This window comes from Anolis carolinensis, unplaced genomic scaffold (assembly GCF_035594765.1).
Source record: "Anolis carolinensis isolate JA03-04 unplaced genomic scaffold, rAnoCar3.1.pri scaffold_13, whole genome shotgun sequence".
Taxonomy (NCBI): domain Eukaryota; kingdom Metazoa; phylum Chordata; class Lepidosauria; order Squamata; family Dactyloidae; genus Anolis; species Anolis carolinensis.
The window spans coordinates 11,703,475-11,729,057 of NW_026943824.1; the positions used below are offsets into that span (position 1 = coordinate 11,703,475).

The 25,583-nt window shown below is 40.8% G+C and overlaps 1 protein-coding gene across 5 annotated transcripts; it reads left to right on the forward strand.

The window, feature by feature from the left end:
* The first annotated feature begins 47 nt into the window (after positions 1 to 47).
* glyr1 (glyoxylate reductase 1 homolog) lies at positions 48 to 24,623 on the forward strand. Of its 5 annotated transcripts, none has more exons than XM_016995918.2 (16): positions 48 to 320; positions 5,996 to 6,032; positions 7,351 to 7,430; positions 7,869 to 8,007; positions 8,428 to 8,649; positions 11,386 to 11,472; positions 12,629 to 12,685; positions 13,846 to 13,896; positions 13,991 to 14,064; positions 17,077 to 17,176; positions 17,787 to 17,897; positions 18,968 to 19,066; positions 19,540 to 19,702; positions 19,918 to 20,097; positions 21,265 to 21,389; positions 21,567 to 24,623. In XM_016995918.2, exons 1-16 carry the CDS (start codon positions 250 to 252, stop codon positions 21,639 to 21,641), a joined length of 1,671 nt encoding a protein of 556 aa, XP_016851407.1. In that variant the 5' UTR covers positions 48 to 249; the 3' UTR covers positions 21,642 to 24,623. The 5 variants fall into 5 exon arrangements, with proteins under 5 accessions (XP_016851407.1, XP_008115001.1, XP_008115004.1 ...); XM_008116794.3 differs by having other exon boundaries at positions 13,846 to 13,884; positions 18,965 to 19,066; XM_003224752.4 differs by having other exon boundaries at positions 49 to 320; positions 18,965 to 19,066.
* The last annotated feature ends 960 nt before the right edge of the window (positions 24,624 to 25,583 follow it).

Below are 25,583 nucleotides of genomic sequence, written 5' to 3' on the forward strand. Positions count from 1 at the left end.
ACAAAGCCGGAAATGGAGGATGACGTGACGCCAGAGTGCCGAGCGCCACGTGACGCGCCTTCCACCAATCCCGGCTCGGCTCCCTCCAACCCTCTTGAACGGCCTGGATTTCTGTTCCGTCCGCCCGGAGTGGATTCCCTCTGAGGGGAAACCGGGGCAGGAAGGGAGTTCGAGTGTGTGTCGTGTGAGGGAGACGGAGAAGAGGTGGAGGGGTGTGGCGTCGACGGGCCCAGCGGCGGCGCCGGGAAAATGGCGGCGGCGGCGGCGGCTGCAGCGGCGGCTGCTCCTCCGGTGAACCTGCGGCAGGGAGACTTAGTGTGGTGAGTGCCGACTCTGGCGAGGCTTGGTTGCGGCCTACAGAGGCGGGTGAGGCCTGTCGAGTGAGAAGCTGAGGTAAAAGCGGGCCTTGGGCATGAGAACCCCCTCCCTCAGAGGCTGGGCGTTCTCCAGGGCAAGGCCCGAGCCAGGCCCAAGGGACGAGCAGGGAATGAGGCAGCGAATGAGGGAGGAGGCCCCGCCTCCTTACCCGCTTGCCCCGAACCAGGAAGCCCGGTTTCAGGTAAGGCCCTAAAATGTTTAAACCAGGCATGGGCAAAGTTGGGCCCTCCAGGGGTTTCGGACTTCAACTCCCATCATTCTTAACAGCCTCAGCCCTTTCCTTTTTCTTAAGCGGCTGAGGGGGAAAAGGAAGGGGCCTGAGGCTGTTAGGAGTGGTGGGAGTTGAAGTCCAAAACACCTGGAGGGCTCAAGTTTGTCCATGCCTAAGCTAGAGCCTTGTCTATTGTTGCATGCCAACCCAGGTTTTTATCAGTATACCGTAGAGTCTCACTTATCCAGCATAAACGGGCCGGCAGAACGTTGGATAAGCGAATATGTTGGCTAATAAGGAGAAGCCTATTAAACATCAAATTAGGTTATGATTTTACAAATTAAGCACCAAAATATCATGTTATACAACAAATTTGACAGCAAAAGTAGTTCATTACACATTAATGCTATGTAGTAATTACTGTATTTACAAACTTAGCACCAAAATATCACGATGCATTCAAAACATTGACTACAAAAATGTGTTGGATAATCCAGAACGTTGGATAAGTGAGACTCAACTGTATTTATTGTATGTGACCTCATTTGTTTTATGATTTGTTTTATTGTTGGTTGACTTGTTTTATTGCTATGCTTTTATATTGTCTGATGTCTGGGCTTGGCCCCATGTAAGCCGCCCCGAGTCCCTTCGGGGAGATGGGACGGGGTATAAAAATAAAATTATTATTATTATTATTATTACTAACCAAGTTCTCCAAATGAGAGCATTATAGAAATCTGCAAACCTATCGCTGTGCAGTTACTATTTTTAACATACTGGGCACCGCAATTGAAGGGAGATGTTGACAAGCTGGAAAGCATCCGGAGAAGAGCAACTAAAATGATCAAAGGTCTAGAGAACAAGCCCTATGAGGAGCGGCTTAAAGAACTGGGCATGTTTCACCTGCAGAAGAGAAGGCTGAGAGGAGACATGATAGCCATGTACAAATACGTGAGGGGAAGTCATAGGGAGGAGGGAGCAAGCTTATTTTCTGCTGCCCTGCAGACAATGCAGAACAGTGGCTTCAAACTACAGGAAAGGAGATTCCACCTGACCATCAGGAAGAACTTCCTCACTGTGAGAGTTGTTCGGCAGTGGAACTCTCTCCCCTGGACTGTGGTGGAGGCTCCTTCTTTGGAGGCTTTTAAGCAGAAGCTGGATGGCCATCTGTCGGGGGTGCTTTGAATACGATTTCCTGCTTCTTAGCAGAGGGTTGGACTGGATGGCCCATGAGGTCTCTTCCAACTCTACTATTCTATGATTTGGGCCCTCCAGGGGTTTTGGACTTCAACTCCCATCATTCCTAACAGCCTCAGGTCCCTTCCTTTTCCTTAAGCGGCTGAGTGGGAAAAGGAAGGGGCCTGAGGCTGTCAGGAATGGTGGGAGTTTATTTATTTATTACAATACTTATATCCCGTCCTTCTCACTCATAGGGGACTCAGGGCGGCTTACAATAAAACACAATATAAAAACATTACAGACAATTCAATCAATTAAAATTAAATACATTAAATATTGATAAAAATATACATATAAATACACAGTTGGCACATTTCAAGTCTAATAATTGGTCTGTTATTGAGTTCTAGGATGGTAATAATTGATGTTGCTATTATTGATTGAAGGCCTGGTCCCACAACCGGGTCTTCACTTTTCTGCGGAAAGATAGGAGGGAGGGAGCCTGCCTGACATCATTTGGGAAGGCGTTCCATACCCTGTTTTCCTGAAAATAAGACAGTGTCTTATATTAATTTTTGCTTCCAAAGATGCACTAGGTCTTATTTTCAGGGGATGACTTATTTTTCCCATGAAGAAGAATTCACATTTATTGTTGAACAAAAAATGAACATTTATTATATACTATACAGTAGTTGTCATCACAAACCAGCATAACCAGACAAACTGTGAATCCTAACAAGACTTTCTTGTTACTTCCATTTTTTCCATGTACAAGAATCTATGGTACGTACTTTCCTAGGTCTTACTTTCCGGGGAGGCCTTATATTTAGCAATTCAGCAACACCTCTACTAGGTCTTATTTTCAGAGGATGTCTTATTTTCAGGGAAACAGGGTAGGTGGGGAGCCACTACTGAAAAGGCCTTGTCTCTCGTCCCTACCAGCCACACCTGTGAGGCTGACGGGACCACCAGCAGGTGAAGATCTTAAATTTCAAGGTGGGTCATAGCGGCAGACACGTTGGAGTCCAAAACACCTGGAGGGCTCAAGTTTGCCCATGCCTAAGATAGAGCCTTGTCTATTGTTGCATGCAAGAGATAACTAACCAAGTTCTCCAAATGAGAACATTACAGAAATCTGCAAACCTATCGCTGTGCAGTTACTATTTCTAACATTTATTTCATCATAGTTTGAGGAGGATTTCTTTAAATGTACAGTAGAGTCTCACTTATCCAAGCTAAACGGGCCGGCAGAACCTTGGATAAGTGATTATCTTGGATAATAAAGAGGGATTAAGGAAAAGCCTATTAAACATCAAATTAGGTTATGATTTTACAAATTAAGCACCAAAACATGTTATACAACAAATTTGACAGATAAAGTAGTTCAGTACACAGTAATGTTATGTTGTAATTACTGTGTTTACGAATTGAGCACCAAAATATCATGATATATTGAAAACATTGACTATAAAAATGCCTTGGATAATCCAGAACCTTGGATAAGCGAGTCTTTGATAAGTGAGACTCTACTGTACTTATCTCCTGATGCACCATCATTCTAAACATGAAATATCCAAACAGGATATTTATGAAATCATCTAATTTTAAACATGCAACCCCCTTCTTTAAAAAGAGGTGGTTAGGCATGTTGACTCACAAGTTAAGGGGGCTTCTCTTCATGCCTGGTTCACTGCAATTTGAACAAGAAAAGGCTAAGAGAAAGACATAAGTAAGTGTAGTTTCCTTTTCAAAGGGGCAATGGGGGAAGGTATTTTCCATTTATAGTAGGCCAGCTGGGTTAGGCCTTTAATTTTGGAAACAGAGCTCTGGCAACACACAGATCTTACAAACTCTCTTATATGTTGATATGTTATTTTTGTGGCATATCTGTACTTAGAAACACGTTTTCATAGATTTATTTGGGCTCACAAATATAAAGATGCATATGACTGATGCATAAATGCAGCTGGTATAATTAAGAATAAGACATGAGATACATGGTCCCTGGATTAAATCGTATATTGCCATAGACAATCCATTTTTTCTTAATTTTAGCTCTCTGTCTTTGTTTGGAAAATGATACTGACTAAAGATATTTATGGGTTGCTGTAAGAACTGTTGAGCTAAGTTTGAACAAAGTGGTGTCCAAATGTTAAATATTCCTTTTAAAGAAAGGTAAGAAGAGATGACATCCTTTAGTGAGAGGGCACATGTTTTCTATAGATTGTTTAAGGCCCAGCCTATAGGTTTTCAGGGCAGGAAACCCTGGAGAGTTCAAAACCTTGCCAGTTGCTGTTGATAGTATGGATTTAATCTGACTCAATAATAAGAAAGCTTCCTGAATTCCCAATTTTGGAGCTCTACCATGTGCCCTTGGGAAATGAATGGAGTAAATAAATGAAATAGATGAATTAGCCATTTTGGATATTTTATTATTTTTGGGATTCATTCAGTTTTTCAGAATAGAATTCTGATACACAAAACTAAGAATAATTTTTGTTATATAAAGAATTACTTGGAAGAATCTGTTTTCCTAGTAATTTAGGTTTGTCATTCTTATATTGTGAGGTAGAGTCCACAACTGAAGTGTGGTTTAACCTTGGGCGTAATCCTATAGTTTGATATTGTACTTGTTTATTCTGAAGTAAATCCCATAGAGCTTTCTTTAAGATAAGGATTGCTGCCTCAGTCTAGTAGTAATCACAGGCTCTTGTTCCTTTTGACATCCTTGAGAGATAGGTGTCTAGTGCAACCATGATATAGATAGAAATTCTGTGCTTTTGTGCCACAATAAAAGGCTTTCTACTCAGATTCAGGTTAGGATTCAAGTTCTCCTTGAAAGCTAACCATATTTCTTAATTATATTTGCCAAGAGTTGCAACAGAATTCTCTGCCTCACAGAGACTCTGAATCCCATATTAAGAACCACATGGGAACTGCTCTACTGTGTTTGATACATCTCTGCTGTCCCATTACTCCCTTTTTACATTTTATCCTCTTAAACGTCACAAATCTTTTTCTTAAATGCTTGTCCCACAAAAGAGGTTGCTGGAAGTCAGCCTATATAATTTTAGTGATAAGGCTCTGGATATGAGTTGATGAAGTTTATTTGCTTGATCGTGTGTTAGAATTGAGAGATCAGGTGGGATGATCATTAACTTAATCATTACCTTGAGCATGATAGAGTCATGGAGATTCTTGATAGTCTTTTGTTGTCTCCTGTCTAAATATTAAGTGGGCCCGACCCTGCTTGCTGTTGATTTTCCCTTATGTGAAGTTCGTTCTCATTTAGGATTTCCAGTTCTTATTCTGTATAGTTGGATGTTCATGAAACAAGATCCCAGTGTGCAATCTTATCTTAAAGAAACCAAATTGAACAATCCTGGTTGTGATTGCCTGAGATTTTTCCAGAAGCACCTCACTGGTAGCAGTGTGAAATTATTAAATGTGCGTAGCAAAGTAAGTACAAGGTGATACTTTTTCCGGTTTTTGTTTTGTTCGGTTCTACTCTTCCTAACAATGGTTTACTACATATTAATTCAAGTGAAAATTCCCATGTAACATGAGAATGAGCTTTGAATTGTTTCTTTGGTTATTACATTAGCATGACGCTCTCCATTTGTAGGAATATCATTGTCCAAATGCATGGCTGGTTGCCACTCATTGTTGATCCACCTTTCTTTCCCTGATTACCTACATTTCTATGTCTTTCTCTCTTTCAGTTTATTGGGGAAACAAGAACAGAACAGAAGGTCTCATATCCTGCAATATTATTCAAATTTCTGGCTTCAGAAACAACCATGTGCTAGTTTTTGTTAACTTTGTATGCTCATGTTGCTTCTAAACTTTGTTATTTCGGTAGTCTTTCCCCCATTTTATTCTGAGCCATGTTTGTTAGATCTGTAAACAAGTTAGAGATTAGATGTGAGATTCTGTAATGACACAGGAACGAGTGCACAAGTAATAGCACAAACGAGTCTTAATGAATCGCTTGTTTGTCACATTTGCAAATCTGCTTGTCATTTGGGAAACAGTTACAGTGCAGAATATTATATTAAGGCCCTGCCTGGACTCTACTATTTCATAGTATTTCAGGAGAAATATTGTCACAAATCCTTCACTAAATAACTCGTGTTTTTCGTTTTTAGGGGCTTTGTGGAGGAAGGATTTTGAAGAATTGCTACTGTTCTTTTGATAGTTTCTGGCTCACTTCTGTTTTTTTCTTAGGGGGAAGCTGGGCCGATATCCTCCTTGGCCAGGGAAGGTGAGTTTTTAAGTAGATTTTAATAGGCGCTTAAGTTACTGCATTCATTTTTACAAATTTATATTCCACCTCAAAAACACAAGGCAAACTATATTGTGGCATTCTTCTTAGAGGAAGAAACATATCTTAACAATGAACCAGTAGGGAGATTTGGGTGGGTTTAGAAATGAATCGTATCCCTGGCTACAGCTACTTAATCATTACCTTCTTTCTGTCAAACTGGTTTTCCCCTTCCATAAGTCAGTCTCAGCGCTACCTTTAATTGTTATGTATACTTTGGTTCTGTATTTGTCCAGAAGTGAATCCCATTAAGATCGGTGGGGCTTATTCCCAAAACATTATGCATAGTTTTACAGCCAAAAGAAAATAATTTCCTCACATGAGTGCACAGGAATACAGTGTATTTTATAGGTAAAAAAATCACAACATAATCTTCTGATTAAGAAGCGACCCAAGCTTCTTTTATTGCTGTGTTCAGAAACACATGCTTCTGTACCATCAATCAATCCATCCCAGCCTGTGTTAAAAAAAATAGTTTCAGTAACCATGGCAAGCAAATAGAGATTGAGTGGGAACTCATACATTGAACTCCTCCTTCTTAATCTTTCAGTATGGTTTTCTTCAGTGCACTGCTGAAGCATAGGCTCTGCGCAGGCATGATGTTTTCTTCCACAGTCTTGGAGAAACCTGAGAAATGGCTGACAGCTGTGACAAATGTCTGGCTAGGCCTCCATTTTGCTTTTGTAGCTTTTTTCTTGTCATAAAGATGTTGTGCCAAGGACAGTTGCAATCTGTCTGATAACGTGTTGTGTGAAGAATACTTATGCTGCCTGTCCACTTGCAGGAATACCAACAAAGTTTAGCCAATGCCAGAGTGGCATAATTTTTTATCCTTATGGCATGAACAGTCTAATGGGTAAATACTGATACCTGTGCAGAAATGCTAGAGCTTTGCTTCCCTTGCTGATGGCATAGTGGAAGTTCTTAGGATATTTCCTAAAATTAAAGATCCTCAAAGAGCTAGATTACAAAAACCTTTACTTGTTTTACCTGTCTGTATAAATGTGGCTTCCAGAAGGGTTGTTAATCTGTGGTAGAATGAGGACCAAAGGTAGCATACTATAGCCGGGAACCTATATCTGCTGTCTTTTTTCCTAGTACAGGTCTATCTTTAGTTGGGAGGTATTTTCTATAAACATTGGTTCATCATTATTATTTTTTTATCAAAACAGATGTTGGAGGGACTACAGTGAGAATGCTTAATGCAAAATTCAGCCTTCATTGTCTCTTAAGTCTTTTGTGTATTTTTTGCTGACAGATTGTTAATCCGCCTAAGGATCTGAAGAAGCCTCGTGGGAAGAAGTGCTTCTTTGTCAAGTTTTTTGGGACTGAAGACCAGTATGTACCTACTTTTTCTGCCTTCAGGGGAAATGGTATTTTAAAACTTTAGAACGCTTGTGGAGAAGCATGGTGTTAGCATATACTGCATTTTCATTACTTTAGCAAATGTAAATTGAATTTGTCAGTTGGTAAAAGAAGACTTTTAAAGTGACAGTGGAGGGTGATGGTGTCTCCTCCTCTGGCCATTTTTAAGCAGAGGCTGGATGTCCATCTGTCAGGAGGACTTGGATTGTGTATTCCAGTGTTGCAGAATGAAGTTGGACTCAGTGGCCCTTGTGGTGACTTCCAACTCTTACGAGTCTATAGAGATAGCAGCAAGCCCCATCTATCCATTCCCTTCAGAGGTTATAGCAAGTGTTTGAGGATTTTGCCTATTCACCAGATTCAAAAGAACAGCAGTGATACTTGATGATCTCATTTTTATTTATTTCTTAGTGCCTGGATTAAAGTGGAGCAGTTGAAGCCTTATCATGCCCACAAAGAAGAAATGATCAAAATCAACAAAGGCAAAAGGTTCCAGCAAGCTGTCGATGCTGTGGAAGAATTTCTCAAGAAAGCCAAAGGCAAAGACCAGGTGAGTAATGAATTAGGGTTTTATAACCTTTTTTCCCACTGTCACCAGGCAGGGGCAGTAAGTGGCCTCTTTGAAACAATGACTTATGATTATATTGGCTTTCGTAAAGCAGTTGGTTTTCACATTTCCCGGCATGCTTCTGAAAGTTTCTGTTGAGATACTACAGCATTGGATTATGGGTTTTTTTTACTCTGCAGTTTTTTTTCTTCTTAAATTGGCTTTTCCATATTCATCTGCTTTTCTATTCTTTTTGTGTTTTCTTAGCCAATAGCTGGAACCTATTAAAACTTGAGTTCACAGCACTGATGTTCCATTAAATGTTTATCCTGACTTGTCACCCTTGGGTTTTATCAGTGTGAGGAAAACAAAACCATTTCCGGCTCTTGTTCCATCTTACCCTTCTGTTCTGTAATAAATCAGGCATCTTCTCACAATTCGACTGAAGAGAAGAACCGGCGGAATTCCAGTGAAGAGAGGGGCAAGCAGTCCATGGGTGAAGAGAAGCACAAAGCTGGGTTGTCTGAAGGAAAGGCAAAAAAGAGGGCTTCCTCCATTTCCTCTGAACGAGGGATCAAACCTCTGCTGAAGAGAACATATGAGCAGAGCCCCCGGAAGCGAGGGCGTCCCCCCAAAGATGAGAAGGTCTGTGTTTTGTGGCGTGTCTCCGCTCATGTCCTGTGAGCTTGTCCAGATGGAATGTACCCCCTACTAGTGAACCAGATTACTTCATTGCTGTGGCCATTTGGAAAGCTTTCCCTATAAACCAAGAGTACCAATCAATCTGTTATTTCACAGACATAATATGAAAAATGGACTCTTGCAGAATGTGAAGATTAATGCTTCCTTTAAGACAGGGTCCCTTTTTATTTTTGCCTGGAAAATGGAACAGAACAAGAGAAAAAATACAAACCAACAGAATATTTTAAAAGGAAGTCTTCTTACTGGGCCATTGAACTCCAAAAGCATTTCTTCTTCTCTGATTTCTACTGTAATTGTTAGTTATATCCAACCTGAGTACCCAAGAGAAAGAGAAAAAATTAAAGGACTTTCATTTGATGGAAATGTTAATACATGGGCTCTATGGCTCTCAAATTGTGATGATAGTCCCTTCCCTAAAGTAACCAAAATGGTGATAAACATGACAAACTTGTCAATTTCCTGCCTTTCTTGTCCTTTGGGCACTTCTGTGTAGATTCTTGTGCAGTCTGAGGCCCCTTCTACACAGCTGTAAAAAAATCCACATTATCTGCTTTGAACTGGATTAGATGGCAGTGTATACTAAGATAACCCAGTTCAAATCAGGTAATGTAGATTTTCTGCTGTATAACCTAGATTATCTGGCAGTGTAGAAGAGGGACCTTTGTCATTCTGTGATTTTTTAAAGAAAGTTGGAACCTCCCTGCTTTTGACTTTCTCACTATGGTGTGGAGCACTGTTTTGGAGGGGCTGCTATTTATTAGAATTATGAGCCTCTCTTCCCCAGACAAGTTGTATCTTTTCCCTTTTAAAAGGTGTGGTACTGATCTTTGTCGGCTTTGGGTTTGAACATCAGTGGTCTGGGGAGGTTCGCACTGATGCGTCATTAATGATCAATACCCTACGAGCATTGAGAAATTTCTCACACTAGAGTTCTGGTTTCCTTAAGTCTTCTTTTTTAAAAAAAAATATTTTTATTGAAATTTTACCTTATAAGATAGAGTAAATTAACATCAAAAGAGTGCGAACATTTGATTGTATAGAAAGTAGGAAAACTGAGATTCTTCTTTATGTGCTAAACTGAAATTATGCATTTCCAGAGCCCTTGGTTTTTTTTAATATGCATATATACTCCCTTATTCTTTTGGAAGGGGCATCAGTGCTTACTTTGATGTAGTAAATCACATCCTTCAAACTTGATCTTGAAAAACAGAAGGATGGCAAGAAGAATAGCAGCTTTTTGGCATACATTATTCTCCTTTGAGCATGAATTTATTTTGAAAAGCAGGGAAGTTACAATCAAATCAGGGTTTGAATGCTTTTAATATTCCAGGGAACTATTAAAATGGCATTCTTCACATGCAGACTTCTGTCATCTGTCTTGATTATTCATATCTTTTATGAGAAAGATCCAATTATACATGTCCCAGATACCGGTGGTTTTTAGTAATATTTTCATTCCATGCTTCTCAGTGGTTCTTTCTATAACCGACTGTCACTTTTGTGTAGTTCTGCTATGTTCTATAGATATTGGGTAAGTTATGCCTAGAATTGCAGTCCATGTTTTCTCTTAACACCTGCCTAGCAAGTTATAAGACTGTGGTTGTGTGGCTGTTCTCTTTGTGTAACTGTCTTGCAGCCTTTCAACTAAGATGATTTAAGGCCACTAATGCCCGGACTTTGCCCAGTTGAGGGTGGAACTGTAAAAGCCACAACTTGGTGGGGAAACAGGAGGCTCACAACAGCCAGTTGTTATCTGAATCAACCTTCTGTTAGACTGAAACTCCCACCATGCCAAATAAACTGTTTGCTATGGTTAGAGATGCTGGTAGAGCAGTGGTCATTTTAGTCCAGCACATTTGGAGAGCACCAGGCTCTGAATCAGGCTTCTTCAACCCTAGGGCCTCCAGATGTTTGCGCCTCCCAACTCTCAGAAGCCCTTGCCAACTTTTCCAATGGTCAGGAATTCTGGGAGCTAAAGTCCAAACCACCTGGAGGATTAAAGGTTGAAAAGGCCAGCTTCAAATCACATATTCTTATCCAGGAAAGAAATCAAACATGTTTCATTTCTACTTTTAAAATAGTCTCTTAATTACGATGTGGTTGCAAGACATACAGTGGGAATCCACTGAAGATGGTAAAACAAGAAAGGAATTGTGTGCCAGGTTTCTGTGTATCCTTGTCTTTTCCCTCCAGTGGTTGAAATAGATGGGAATACAATGTGCCATTGGCATCCTTCCAATTCCAGAAGAATTAGAAAGAAAGGGAGGGAAATGTCAGTGCATTTGAAAGGGGAAGGCTTTTGGTAATACTTACTGTGCCCACATTGTATTTTGGTGTTTTCTCCGTGATAATGGAAAGGAGGAAAATAGAAAATTAAATGAGGGAGATCAAATTAGCTTTACCCCAGGTGTGAAACTGATAAGGCAGCAGGTATGAAAATGTTCTCCTTTGAGAATGTGATAGTGATGCATGTTTACAAGGAAATAAATCTAGATCAGCTATGTGAAACTTGCTTCTGAATAAGCATACTGAGATATTGCTGCATGGATTTTCATTTCAGTCACTTTGAAGCAGCTCATGAGATTTCTAGCATATCTTTATGGCTACTGTACATGTATCCCAGAACACACAACAGCTTTTGGGACTGGTTTCTTGATCAGAAATTTCCTTTCTCTGCAGGACCTGACAATCCCTGAATCCAGCACAGTGAAGAGAATGATGACCGGCACCGTGGCTGGATTTAAATGGCCACCAGGTGGAGGCGAGGTGATTTAACCCATATTTTTCAGTTGAAGTAAGCAGTAGGCCATGGCTGTAGCAGCAGGTATTAAGTCATGGATAAGGAAAGAGTATGGCTAAAGATGGCCCCTAACCTCCACTTTTGCAGCCACCGAAGACTTACTTCTTACTGATGTCCAGTAAGTAATTTCCAGATAGTTTTGGAGAGGATTTTGCTCCCAAATGATCCAAAAGTTAAGAAAGCCACGTGCAAAGCCTAGCTCTTTAATTGACCCACAATGGCAACACCCACATCAGCACTACTAGGGAAGTGGGTGAAAATAGCTTCTCGGCCTCCCCAGATTCCCACCTCGCTACTAGTGGATCACAGTAACCTGTGAAGTTCCTACACAGAAGCACCTACTCCTAGCTTATGGATCTCTAAAGGGAAACCTCCTTCATTGCTGTTCCATTTTGAGTAGTCTTGTTCACCTCGTGTCAGACCTGTTCCTTTCACCTGTGATTCTTGGCCATCTCTTCTCACTGTCACCTCTGCATTCTGTTTGTCTCGCCTGACAGAAGGTGAAAAGAGGGACCACTGAAATCTACTAAGAAGGCTGCTTTTCACTACCGTGCCTCCTTCATTATTGAATAATCAAACTAGGTGTTGCTCCACGTGACTTTGAGAATGGATAACTTTACGAAACACAGGACCTTCTGTAGATGCCAAAATCCATAAATGCTCAAGTCCCATTATATGCAATGGTGTCTCTTATATAAAATGGCAAAATGAAGGTTTGCTTTGTGGAATTTGTGGCTGCAGAATCTGTCGGTATGTAGGGCTGATTGTACTTTAGAACTGAATACGTTTCCAGGTAAATCCCCACAAACAGAGGACATTCAGGAAGTCTGTTCCTGCAGCTATGCACAAGGCAAACAGCATGCCCGCTGGTTATAATCCATATAGTGCCCCTTTTGAGCATGTCCCTCTTTGCCTTCTTGCTCATTGAATCCATCACCAAAACAGTAGGAAGTGCCAACAGTGCATGAGTTTAGTGGGACTAAAGCTCATGTCCTGTAGTAAGTAGGGAGAGAAGCAAAACTGTTCACAGAAGGATATCGAGGAACTTCATCGGAATCTACAAGGGCTCTGACCTGAAGTTTGGTTGTCTTGGTTTCTCAGTTTGCCTCTTTGCTATTACAGCCTGTGAAAGATGGCGACCCGCATTTCCATCACTTCCTGCTTAGCCAGACAGAGAAGGTGAGCCATAGGTTTAGGTGGTGAACTTGCCTAGTATCGTCTTCAGGAGTTGAAGCCTCTGGAGTAACCCTGAATAATTTCATGTTCCTCAATGCAAATCTTTCCATGGTGGAGGCTGTCTCTTTTTCAGATTTCCACAAACATTTCCATTTTATTTTGGATCATATAAAGTAGGATGTGGAACATTTGGCCTTGCAAGTGTTTTGACCTACCACTCCCATAGTGGAGCTGTAGGAGTCCATGTTTTGGAAAAACTTATGGAAACCAAGTGGCTTCCCCCAAATTGGAAGAGAGGCAGGGAAGTGATCCTGCTGCCTCATTGCCTACTGAGTACAATTAACATCTTCCCCCTCCTCATAGTGGGAAAAACAATGGGGAGAAGTCCTCCTGCTTCTCAGCTGGCACCTTCATGGAGCCTTGTAAGTGCCAGCTGGGAGCACAGTGTTTTGATTTTTCACCCATCTTTCCAAATGAAGATGGGTGGCGGATGCAAAACAAACGTGCTTTCAATTGGGACTCCCTGAGCACCGGGTGGTTTTTATTGCATCCTGAGTATTGAGGACTGCAGCAGAGTAAGACCTTATTCTTGGAAAGAAGCATGAAGTAGAAAAACAACCCAACCTTTGCTGGGGATCTCAGTAGGCATGGTCTTACCCTCTTGACCCATAGAGGAATCCAGATTCATTCTCCTAGTGTGAGGGTAAAAGTACGGTCAGAAAGGTAGTCCCTAAAACTTAGAGGGTGGCCCATAAATCAATTGTAGGGGGAAATAGCCATTTGTTAGAACTGACATATCTCTTTAATTGAAACCCTTCCATTCTCAAGAACAGGCTTGAGAAGTAGCTAGTAAGTTGCTGTGTGTAGGCAGATTACTGCAAGGCAACTCGGTAATTCCTGTTCTTTATTGACACATTTTTAATCTATAGGAATACACTGGGTTGAAAAGGTTGAACATGAGGGTCGGAGGAGGGCATGTGGACCCTTGTAATAAAGGGAGAATGTATTTTCTCTCACACAAATTGAGTTGAGGGTGGAGGTCCTTGGCATGTTCAGATCAAGCAACCTCTTCCTGCAGAGTACGTGGGTCTTCCCCCTGCAAGGAAGCAGACAGGCCTGTTGCACCTACTCAAAATGTGTTTTGTTTTTCCTTCCCTGTGCAGCCAGCTGTTTGCTACCAGGCCATCACAAAGAAGCTGAAGGTGTGTGAAGAGGTACAGCAGACTTTGCTTTTGACTGGCCTTTATTGGTTGCTGCCTGTCTTCCCCATGTAAAATTATCTCTGGTGGGTGTGTTTTACTCTCCTAGGAAACCGGGTCCACATCCATCCAGGCAGCAGACAGCACAGCTATAAATGGCAGCATCACTCCTACAGACAAGAAGTAAGAATCTGTTGTTTTTGCATTACGTTTTGTGTCTCTGTGTTTTGACTTTTTCTACAGCTGTCCTCTGTAGAGCTTCTATAGTCACAGAGTTTTGCTTTTTGGACTGCAGTTGCCAGAATCCCTTAACCAACATGTTGATCGCCATGAAGGGAGTTCTTGGAACTGTGGCAAAAAAGCAGCTCCTCTAAGCTCTGAATGGTACCTAGTGACAGAGTTATGATTAATACCAATAATTTATTTTGTTTGTCTTTCACTTGAGTTTTGTGGTGAATCTAACACTGTGTTTATATAATTGAAGATACAGTTAATAACCAAGTAACCTGGCTACAAGCCCTCTGTCTTCCTGACTTGGTTTCTGAAGCAAAAAGCGTAAAATCTGGACTATAAAATACTTGTTCTGTGTTTTTGGGCTTACTGCTTTCTCCCAGCCTGGCCCAGCTCACAAGGGGATTGTGTGGATAAAATAATAATCATAATATAATCAAATACATCTATAAAAGTACATATTAAAACATACTTAAAATGCAACTACAAAAGCATATATTAGAACATATCTTAAAACACATGAAGCAAAAGTTAAAATGCAATAAGCATAGAAAATAGTAAGAATGACCTTCCTGTGTGCTTCCTTTTGAAGAGGAAGATCAGAGACAACCGTGAAGGACGGCGAGTTTCCCTTTTGGGTTGTTTGAATGGCTTTTCTGAAAAAGTGAAAGTTCCTGTCTCCCAGCAGAGCATTATCTGAAGCATCTGCTGGGCGTTGCCTCTGCTCCCTGTTTACTCAACCCAAATTTCAGTGCCCTTCATGTGACAAGGCCTCTTTAACCATGAATTCCAAACTGCCCCGAGGAGGAGGCAGAGATGGAACGCTTGCACCTTCCAGAAACAGTCTTCTGTGACACTTGTGACTTTGGGCACTTCCTCTGCTCCCCCTTGCCTGCCTTTCGAGGGTGATAGGAGCCACGATTGCATTTCCTGCCTTGCCCCCGGAAGCAATTTCCCTCCTCCTCAACGGTAGTGGAGGCTGTGGCCTGTTTTTCACTGCCGCCATCTGAGGATGTTAGTTTTTTGGGCTCTCTGAAGTGAAATCGAAGTAACTATGAAGGCATTCAGGTAAACTCTTTCCCTGGCAGCATACAAGCTGAGGTGAATCGGGGGCACGATGTTGATCTAACGGTGGCTTGCCACAATACTTTCATGTCAGTTTACTTAAGCATTGCAATTTCAGGCAGCTGTGAGCTGAAGAGCTGACATGCAGGAAGTAAGATGCTTAAGAATTTGCTTCTTTTGGGTTTGGCCTTTTTGTTTCTGGCCTTTGTCGCCATTGTTATATTTCACTAGAAAGTGAAATGCTTCTTCAATTCAAACCCAGGGCATTTTCTACTGCACTGTGTTAATCCATTCATTTGCTGCCAAATACAACTTCTGTTACACAGGCCTCCCTGTAACTGTTCCTGAAGGAGAGGGATCACTTCCCTTTTTAAACCAAAAAACTTGCCTCTTACTGTCATGTTTTCTTATTTTATCGGAGTCATTTTTTTAATAATTCATTTGGACCTGTAGTTTGTATTATTGTCTTAGAACAATTGGGTCCCTTGTACTAAAACCTTTCTACAAAGAGTGCACCCCATTGTTCATTTCTGTTGCCATAAAGCTGGAACCTTGGTCAGGAGAAGCTGCCCTAAAGGAAAGCCCGCCATCTATGCCCTCTACTAAGATTTTATTTATTTATTTTATTTCCGGCATTTATTCCCCGCCCTTCTCACCCGCGGGGACTCAGGGTGGCTTATTTATTTATTTATTTATTTATTTAATACATTTATATCTCTCCCTTCTTACCCCGAAGGGGACTCAGAGCAGCTTACAAATTAAATTTACATACAATATTATATTATTAGCATAGCACAATACTGGCAATAAATTACTATATTGTACTATATCAATATACTAGCTGTGCCCGGCCACGCGTTGCTGTGGCTAGGACTTACTTTTTCTTTTTCTTGTATGAATGTAGAGGCGTGGATGAGAGGTTGTACTGTCAATTTTCAAGGTTGTGGGGTGTTTAGTTTAGTTGTTTTGTTCGGTGCCGTGATTCCATTACCCTTTTATATATATAGATTGTAATATTAATATTACATGTAATATATAATATATAATTAACATTATTATATTGTATTAGTATTATATTGTATTACAAAATAATATTATTAATATTATATGCATATACAATATATTATATATTATTGTAAATTGTATATATGTATATGTGTGTGTGTATATATACTAGCTTTGCCCGGCCATGCGTTGCTGTGGCTTATGGGCCGTTTTCTGGAGTAGCTGGAGCTTTTTGTTGTATTGAACGTAGAGGCATGGATGAGGGGTTGTGCTGCCAAGTTTAGTGTTTCTGGGATGTGTAGTTTTGTTGTTTTGTCCTAGGCCGAAATATCATTACCCTTTTATATATATAGATATATACACACACACACACACACATATATAATTAGCATAGCATGTTACTGGTGGGAGGGGCCTTCAGCTGGTGCACGGCTTACAACAATTGGCAACATTTAATGCCAAGAACATAAACAAAAACAGTACATATCATCAATTAAAACTATGAAAATACATGATTAAAATACATTATTTATTTATTTATTTATTTCCAACATTTATATCCCGCCCTTCTCACCCGAAGGGACTTAGGGCGGCGTACAAAATTGGCAACAATGCAATGCCTACACATAATTAAAACAGCAATTAAAATCCATTCCTCCAAAATCCTCGTGCTGTAGCCGTAAATCAGTCCGGGATTTAAATTTTAAATTTTATAACATTTAAAACATATGTAAACTAGATCCATTTGTCTAAAAACCTCATGCTTCAGCCTTTAATCAGACCATGTTGACGTTATCATATTACTCGTTAAAAGCTTGTGCACACAGCCATGTTTTCACGACCTTTCTGAAACCCAGAAGAGTTTCAGTAATAACCCTCTCCTCTCACACTCAGGATAGGGTTCCTTGGCCTGGGCCTGATGGGAAGTGGCATCGTGTCCAACTTACTAAAAATGGGTCATACTGTTACAGTCTGGAACCGAACTGCTGAAAAGGTGAGGTTTTCCTCTAGAAAAGATGATATTAAAGCAATGTACCAAAGCCAGTGGGAATTGGAGCAGATAGGCTGTGAGTTCTTGGTTTGATGATGATGATGACAACAACCGTTAGAGCCAAGTATAAATGGTGTCTCAAGATGTCACTGTGGACAGTTAACTTTTCCTTACCAACAGTGGGCTGATTTGTTTTCTGAAATACAAATCTGCATCTCAGTTACTGTAGCAGAAGAGTTCCAATAGGTTGGTTATTCTATTTGTAAATTGCATGATATAGTGTGAGAGAGGACATCCCACACAATATGGGTTTTGGAAATGGATTTGCTCGACTGAGCTCTGGTGAGATGTGAAAAAGAGGGTAGAGCAAAGCATGGGTTTTAAAAGACTGAATTTTGCTTGGATATCTGTACCTTTAGCGTAATATCAGTGCCACCTGCTGTCAGTTAAAACTGCAACAGAGGAAGATGGCAGTCTGTCCAGAGAAGAGGCAGTCTTTAGGTTACGCATTCATCCCAGATATAAACCTCTGTTCCAAAGCATCAAAGCGTAGAGTAGATCTGCTTTGTCCAGTGGTTTCCATTTCTCACCTTTGGTCCTGTACCTTTTGCAGTGTGATTTGTTCATCCAGGAGGGGGCACGGCTAGGAAGGACCCCTGCCGAAGTGGTCTCGACCTGTGACATCACCTTTGCCTGCGTATCTGACCCAAAGGCTGCCAAGGATGTAAGGATTACCTCTTTTCTCACACCCCGCCACCCCGTGTGCCTTTTCTTTTTCCTAGCTGCTGTGTCCAGTGCTTCCCCAAAGCTTTTCCAGCAAACATTGCTTCCAGATGAATGACTTCTGACGATTCCAGATTGTTGGCATTATGATTCTTTCATTAACAGTCCAGTTTCCTTCGGAGATGAAGGAGGAGGTAGCAGACATTCGGATTAGGTTCTGTCCACTATTACATTTGTTTCAAGTTGTGCTCAGGATTATTCAATTGCTGCCTACATCTATCTTAATGTGAAGCATGTCAGCTCTATCAGCTTTTTGTAACTAACATCTTCAAGAATTGGCATGTTCATTTCTATAAATGCAGAACATAGGAGAAAACAAAGAAAAATGGGATCTCTAAATAGAATTGTAGTCCCCAAAACCATTCTTCTTCCATAGTAGCTCCCCCATTTAACACAATCTGGTGTCATGAGTAATTGCTCCTCAGAGCCCTCCAGTGTTAATATAATGAGAAAACCCTTTGATTTTACTTTGAAAGAGCAAGGCGATGTGAGTTGATCAGTGGAAGCTTTTTGTTTGGCTGCATGAAGGTTTCCATGACACTTCACATGGCAATGCCAACATGTGTGAAACATCCCTTAAGTTATGTACTAAAGGGATGACAACACAGCTTTCAGTTTAGTGGAGCAAAAGGCAACAATATGACTTGAAACCAATGTTTACGGTAAGTGTGCACCTGGTTTAAAATTAGGATTAATCTGAAAACAAGGTGCATATTGCTATACATGTTGTTTTGAAGCCATACTGTAGCTTTTCTTTTGCCAGCTCTCCCATCAACTAGGATTGCTGTCCTGTGGGATGGGAACAGACAAGTATGGTCTCCAGTCCTGGAAGTAGGTCATCTTTGTGCTTGAGATCCTGGGCAGCTCTTTTCCCCAAATAATTGATTTTGGATCCACGTCCTTGGGACGTTTTAGCAAAAGGAGATCTGCAAAAGCTGCTTTGCGGTCAGGGAGGTCAGCGTCTCTTTGCAGACACCCTATTGCTTTCCCGCTCCTCTGTTCCCACAGCTGGTGCTCGGTCCAAGTGGAGTGCTCCAAGGTATACGTCCCGGGAAATGCTACGTGGACATGTCCACTGTTGACGCAGATACGGTCACAGAACTGGCCCAGGTAACCATGTTGGACTGAGTATCGGAGTCCTTTTTGTTTTCACTTTAACTGGATTACCTCTTTCTTGCTGTAGGGCTTGTTTTTCCATCTGATTCATTGAGAGATTGCACACATACAGAGAGAGAAATCTTCTATCCTTAGACAATAGTATTTATGGCATCTAGGATCAAGATTTAGTTACTTCAAAGATATGTCAGTATCTTACTAGCATACTGTTTAGCATGGCAATGGAGGATATCTAGCTAAGTCACTCTCCCAGGACCCATTGCAGAAAAAGAGGCATGTCCCTGAGGAGTATCAGTTTAACCCACAAGGGGATGGAAAGAGGAAACAGAGAGACAGGCAGACAGAGAAGCCAGTGGAGGAAGGGCTTTCCCCACCAGCTAACTCATCTGCCTATCTAAATCCTTGATGAGGACTACAAACTTGTTCAGGATGTGGTTGAGTTTCAACAGTCTTCTTGTTCTTTCTAGGTGATTGTATCCAGAGGCGGTCGCTTTCTGGAAGCCCCTGTTTCAGGGAACCAACAGCTGTCCAATGATGGGATGCTGGTGATATTAGCGGCTGGAGATCGGGGTTTATATGAAGACTGCAGTAGTTGCTTCCAGGCGATGGGGAAAACCTCTTTTTTCTTAGGTAAAACTCCCTTCTGGCATGAAAGGAACTATTTGTAGTGTGATCCTTGGCAGAAGTGTTTCTATCTCCTTAGTCTGTGGGACAAAGGCCTTCAGCGTATGTACTCCTCTACTAACAGAACAAATAATAGATGCCGCTTGAGATATTTCAGGAGGGCTTGGCCAGTTCACTTGCTTGTAGACCGTTTTTTCCTTTTTTGTGTGCTTTCCTCCCAGGCGAAGTCGGCAACGCTGCCAAGATGATGCTCATTGTGAACATGGTCCAAGGGAGCTTCATGGCCACAATCGCAGAAGGACTGACTCTGGCTCAAGTGACCGGTCAGTCTCAACAGACGCTTCTGGATATCCTCAATCAGGGACAACTTGCCAGCATCTTCCTGGACCAGAAGTGCCAAAGTAAAGACCCTTCCCCACCCTCATTCTCCTTTGATATAGACGGGCAGTATGTCTTTAAATGTCACTGAGTAGAAGGCTCAAAGGGATGGGAGAAGAGGTGGAATAAGAACTGCCTGTGTGAGGTCTCGTGTCTCCACACTTCCCTTTCTAGTGTGAATGTGTTGCAGTTAGATACATCCAGGTCTCCCATAGTGATGTCAAGCGTATTCATGAGCTGCAGTGGCTTTAAATCAAAGTGGGCTAGAACTCCATGTAGAGAGACGATAGTAAAACATATGTTGCATTTGGAAAATCTCCAGATTTGATCATAGATAGCAGATCTAGGTTCTTAGGCAAACTCTTTTAGGAGAGATATATTCCTGAGGTAAATGAAGCTGTGGTTTCAATTGTAATGATGATGATGATGATGATGATGATGATTTTGTGATATGAAATCCAGCACGTCTATCTTGTTTGCTGTGTCATACAATATAATAATATAAAAGTAGTAGTACTACTAGTAGTAATATACTAATAGCAGTAACAACCATTTATTAATAATACAATGTAAAATTTCCAAATACAGTAGAGTCTCACTTATCCAAGCCTCTGGATTATCCAAGCCATTTTTGTAGTCAATGTTTTCAATATTTCATGATATTTTGGTGCTAAATTCATAAATAGTTATTACAACATAACATTACTGCGTATTGAACTACGTTTTCTGTCAAATTTGTTGTATAACATGATGTTTTGGTGCTTAATTTGTAAAATCATAACCTAATTTGATGTTTAATAGGCTTTTCCTTAATCCCTCCTTATTATCCAAGATATTCGCTTATCCAAGCTTCTGCTGGCCCTTTTAGCTTGGATAAGTGAGATTCTACTGTAATAATTAATAATAATATAACACGATTGTGATTTGTCACCCGCCTTGTCATGGCTCAAGGTGGGGTACAATATGGTTAAGACAGCAAGATAATACAGAACACCACATACACACACACAGATATACAGAAATAAAATTAGGTTAAAATTTGCAAGTTAAAATTGGCTGGATGTAAGCTGCCTTCATACATTCAGGTGGGTGCAGTGCCAATAACATTTGTACGAAGCAATGTTGTCATCAGCAGCTCAGAAAGCAGAATGTGGGAAAAAAGTATCTTGGATCTCTCCCTTCTTTTCTAGACATCTTGCAAGGAAATTTTAAACCAGACTTCTATTTGAAATACATCCAGAAGGATCTCAGATTAGCCATTGCACTAGGTGATTCTGTCAACCACCCAACTCCCATGGCAGCTGCAGCCAATGAGGTAGGTCCTGTCTAAACTCATTTCTGTTTTTGAGACAGTTGTAATGAAGAGGTTTGTTACCTGAGTTCTTAGTTTTTTGATCTTATTAAATATTTTCAGTGTGAAACTGTTAAATATTAAAGCAGCAACATTCATTTCTACTGTGATTCATCTCTTCCTGCTTTGTCTCTCCCTCAGGTCTATAAACGGGCAAAAGCATTGGACCAATCTGACAACGATATGTCTGCTGTGTACAGGGCCTACATCCATTAGGCATCCCGTTCTTCTTGTTAATACTATGATTATTATTGATGATGATGATGATGAATACTGGGTTTTAACTCTGGACCAGTCCTTCTCTGTCTGTCTGTCTGTCTTTTCCACCCCCACCTCCTTTTCTTTTCTTTTTTTAATACAAAAACTTTTGGAGATCTGCCGCTAGGGCAATGCTGCAGCAAGCCTTTCTGTACCAGCAGTAAGAAGGGGTTGGACCCTTGACCATCTCGACAGCAAATCTATGCTGCCCAATGAGAGTCTTGGAGAAAAAAATTGGTGGCAGGTGGCTCTGCTTGGCCTTCTGGTTCTCATCCATTTCTGTGTCCCCCAAGGTTTTTTTTTTTCATTGTTTTTAACCGCTATTTCACTTTTTTCCCGTGGGTAATTGTAAACGTGGGCCTGTTGTGTGCATTAGTGGCAATGGGAAGAGGGAAGATGTCCCACTTCCCTGTGAACCTTTAGGGCTCTCAACTTTGAATAGGATGGCAACTTAGCTCCTGAAAGGAGGGGGTGGCATGAAAATCAATACAAAGTATGCTTCACTTCATTAACTCATTGCTGTTTCTGAGGATAAAAACTGATTCTATCCATCTGTGCTTTTACCCATAGAAAGATTGATCTACCCTGTATATGTTTTAAAGTGAATGGAGATAAATTTCATGGTGTCTTCCTAGTGTATTACATCAGGCTGCAGGCCCATCAGATACACACCTGTCATTGTTTGAAGGTTTGGGTTCTTCTCGTGTTGCTAAGGTTATTTATAGGACTAGGAAAGAGCTTAGCCCAAACTCTAAAACCTCATAAACCTGTGGCCAGGCCTTCCTTTCTTCAAAGAGAAGAAATGTCTATTTCACAGCAAAAAGGGGAGCACCAACTAGTGAATCCTGTGTGCGTAACTGAAGACTTGAAGTAACTGAAGTCCCAACAAGGCTCCACAATCCATTGGCGAAATTGTGGATTTTCCCAAGGGCTGGTTAATCAGGTGCCTGTGTTACATTCATATTGTGGTAAAGTTTATGGAGAAGGGCTTCTGCTGATGAGGCCTGTTACAATGCTATAGGAAACAAAGAATCTTAAAGAGATTTTGAATGACTTGGTCATCACTCAGTAAAGGCAAGCTTTTTGAACCCAAAAGATCTTAACAACGTACATCCCTAACAAAAAGAGCCAGTGGCACACCAAACAGTTTTGACCTCTCCCTGTTGGCTCTTTAATTTTTAGATTGAAAAGATTTATAGAGAGAGGTTGTACACACAGCAAAAAAAAAAAAAAAAGCAAACCAGTAACATTACAAAGATTTTTGAAAATCAGGTGCTTCTGTTTTAAAGCTCCTATCAGTATTATTCCTCAAAAGAGCTTCCTTTCTTACAGCTTAAGAAAACCTGGCTGGCGGGGATTGTGCATTGGGTTTCACATGAGAAAGTGGCTGCATTTGTCAAACTTATGTATCTTGAATTTAAGGCGCACATAGTGAATGGATCAGATTGAACTCTGTGCCCATGTGCAAAGGTGGGATGCAACCCTTCAACATCAGGTGAGGTGAGGAACCATGAGGATTCAGAACCCAAGGGGTTTATGTTGTGTTTCAGACTCCAGAAATGGAGCCCATCCAGCTTGTGTCCTGGTTCTTCATGAACATAATGCTTCTCGGGTCACTTTGTCTTCCAATGGATAGACATTCCTCATGGGAAAGGAAGCATGATGTTCCTCAATGGCAGCTTTTCTCAACCAGATAACACCCCCCCCCCCCCCCGGATGCGTAAGCCCACAAACCTTATAATCCCCACTCAGTGAAGGCAAAGTGTAGTCCTATGTGGAAAGTGGCTCTTACAGCCCCAAACAGCCATTAGTGTTGCTTTTCTAGAGACTCGGATTCATCTTGTAACGGGAAAATCACACATAGTCATTCCATAGGACTGCTAGAAGATGCTAGTCTCCGAATGAGTGTTTGGAAGCATTTTGAGATTGCTTTCCAGGCTTTTGTGTAAATTGCTGTTTGAACGACAGCCCCGTTGGCTCCTTCCAAAGGCCCTAGAGTTGTCTCCCAAAGTGTGAAGTTTGTTCAAGTAATAACAGATCCCAGAAATGCTTTTTTCCTCCTTTTATCTTCCAGTAAAATTAAGTTGGGAATGGAGGTAAAAGAGAATGGTAGTGTCTTCCAATAAAGGCCTTTCTCTTGTGGGTTGTTTAGCAGTGAGAAGAAAGATATGCTGAAGTGTATAACGCTTCCTATGGGAACTATACAGTTACTGATAATTAAGGAAAAGGATATTGTGAGATAGAAACGAAGCTTGGAATGCCTTTGATGCCATTTCAAAAGGATAGTCATGTTTTCCACCTTGATAGCAAAACAGTAAAGAGTGTGTGGTGCCTTAACATTATGGCATAAGCTCTCTAGGGTCAGAATAGTCCTGATTTGCCCTCATAGCATTTTATATTTCATAGTTTAAAGTGCCCAAGACTCTAATTCAATGCTATGAGGTTTCTCCCTGCTCCACAAGCCACTTTTCCTTCAAAACCTTTGCCTTGTTCAGATCCCACTTGGTGATGGTGCAGAAGATGACGCACGGATTGCAAGAGAATATAATGGGACTGGCTTAGTCTTTGTTGTCTTAATATTGTTGAGAAGACTGTAAAGTTCCTTTTAAATGGGGATTTCTGTTTTAGCCATTGCTTTTTCTCCCTCCTTCCCTTCCCTTTTTAAAGAGAAAAGACAATGTGACACTTGTGGAAAGCTTGTAAGGAAAAAAAAGCAGTTTTTTTTCTTTTTAAATCCTTCTCTTTTGATGACCGATCTATAGGTAATTAAGGTTGTGAATTTTTTTTTAATTTTTGCCTTGTTTTTAATTAACCCTTGTCATTCAGAATAGGATGTGTGGTGATGATTAAATGGCAAAAACAGAAGAAATGATTTTTCTTTTCTTGTGCAATTAACAAAGCTACTGGCAAAAGGAAATAAAACCTTTCTTGGTAACAAAATGTTGCAGGCCTCTTTCCTAAAAATCTCTCGCGTCATTCATTTCCTGCTCTTTAGATACTATGTTGTTATTTATTTGGATACCAGGGACACAGATTCTGAATCAATCGTTTCCTCCACGAGAAAGAAATCATGCTTTCTTGATGGTCTTCGGCTACTTTTGCAGGGCCTTGTGCCAAGGCAGACATCTCAAAACCATGTGCGGCTACACTGTAAAATTAATCCAGTTTGACAGCACTTGAATGCGATGGGTTACTGGGAATCTATAGTTTGGCGAGTCTCCAGCACTCTGGCAGAGAAGGCTAAAGAGTTTTCAAAACTATAACTCCCAGGATTCCATAAAAAGGATCTATGCCTGAGGGTAAATCTACATTGCCGCTATTATTATTTCTTGTTAATCTGTTGTTGATGTGGTTTGTTTTGGGTTAGGGTGATTGGATGATTTTGTTTCGGTCTAAGGCATTGAGTATTTGCCTTTATTTGTTGTTAACCGCCCTGAGTCCCTTTGGAGAGATAAGGTGGGATATAAATAAAATGTATTATTACAGTAGAGTCTCGCGTAAACGGGCTGGCAGAACGTTGAATAAGCGAATATGTTGGATAATAAGAGATTAAGGAGAAGCCTACTAAACATCAAATTAGGTTATGATTTTACAAATTAAGCACCAAAACATGTTATACAACAAATTTGACAGAAAAGGTAGTTCAGTATGCAGTAATGCTATGTAGTAATTACTATATTTACGAATTTAGCACCAAAATATCACGATGTATTGAAAACTGACTACAAAAATGTGTTGGATAATATCTCAAATCAAGGAAAATTCAAATGCATAAATGTGGAGGGCCGACTGTTCCTGGTATTCATTGGTGGTCTCCCGTCGAGATACTAACCAGGGTTCACTCTGCTTAGGTCCCAAGGTCAGATGGTGCATTCAGGAGGACTTAGGCCCCATCTAGAG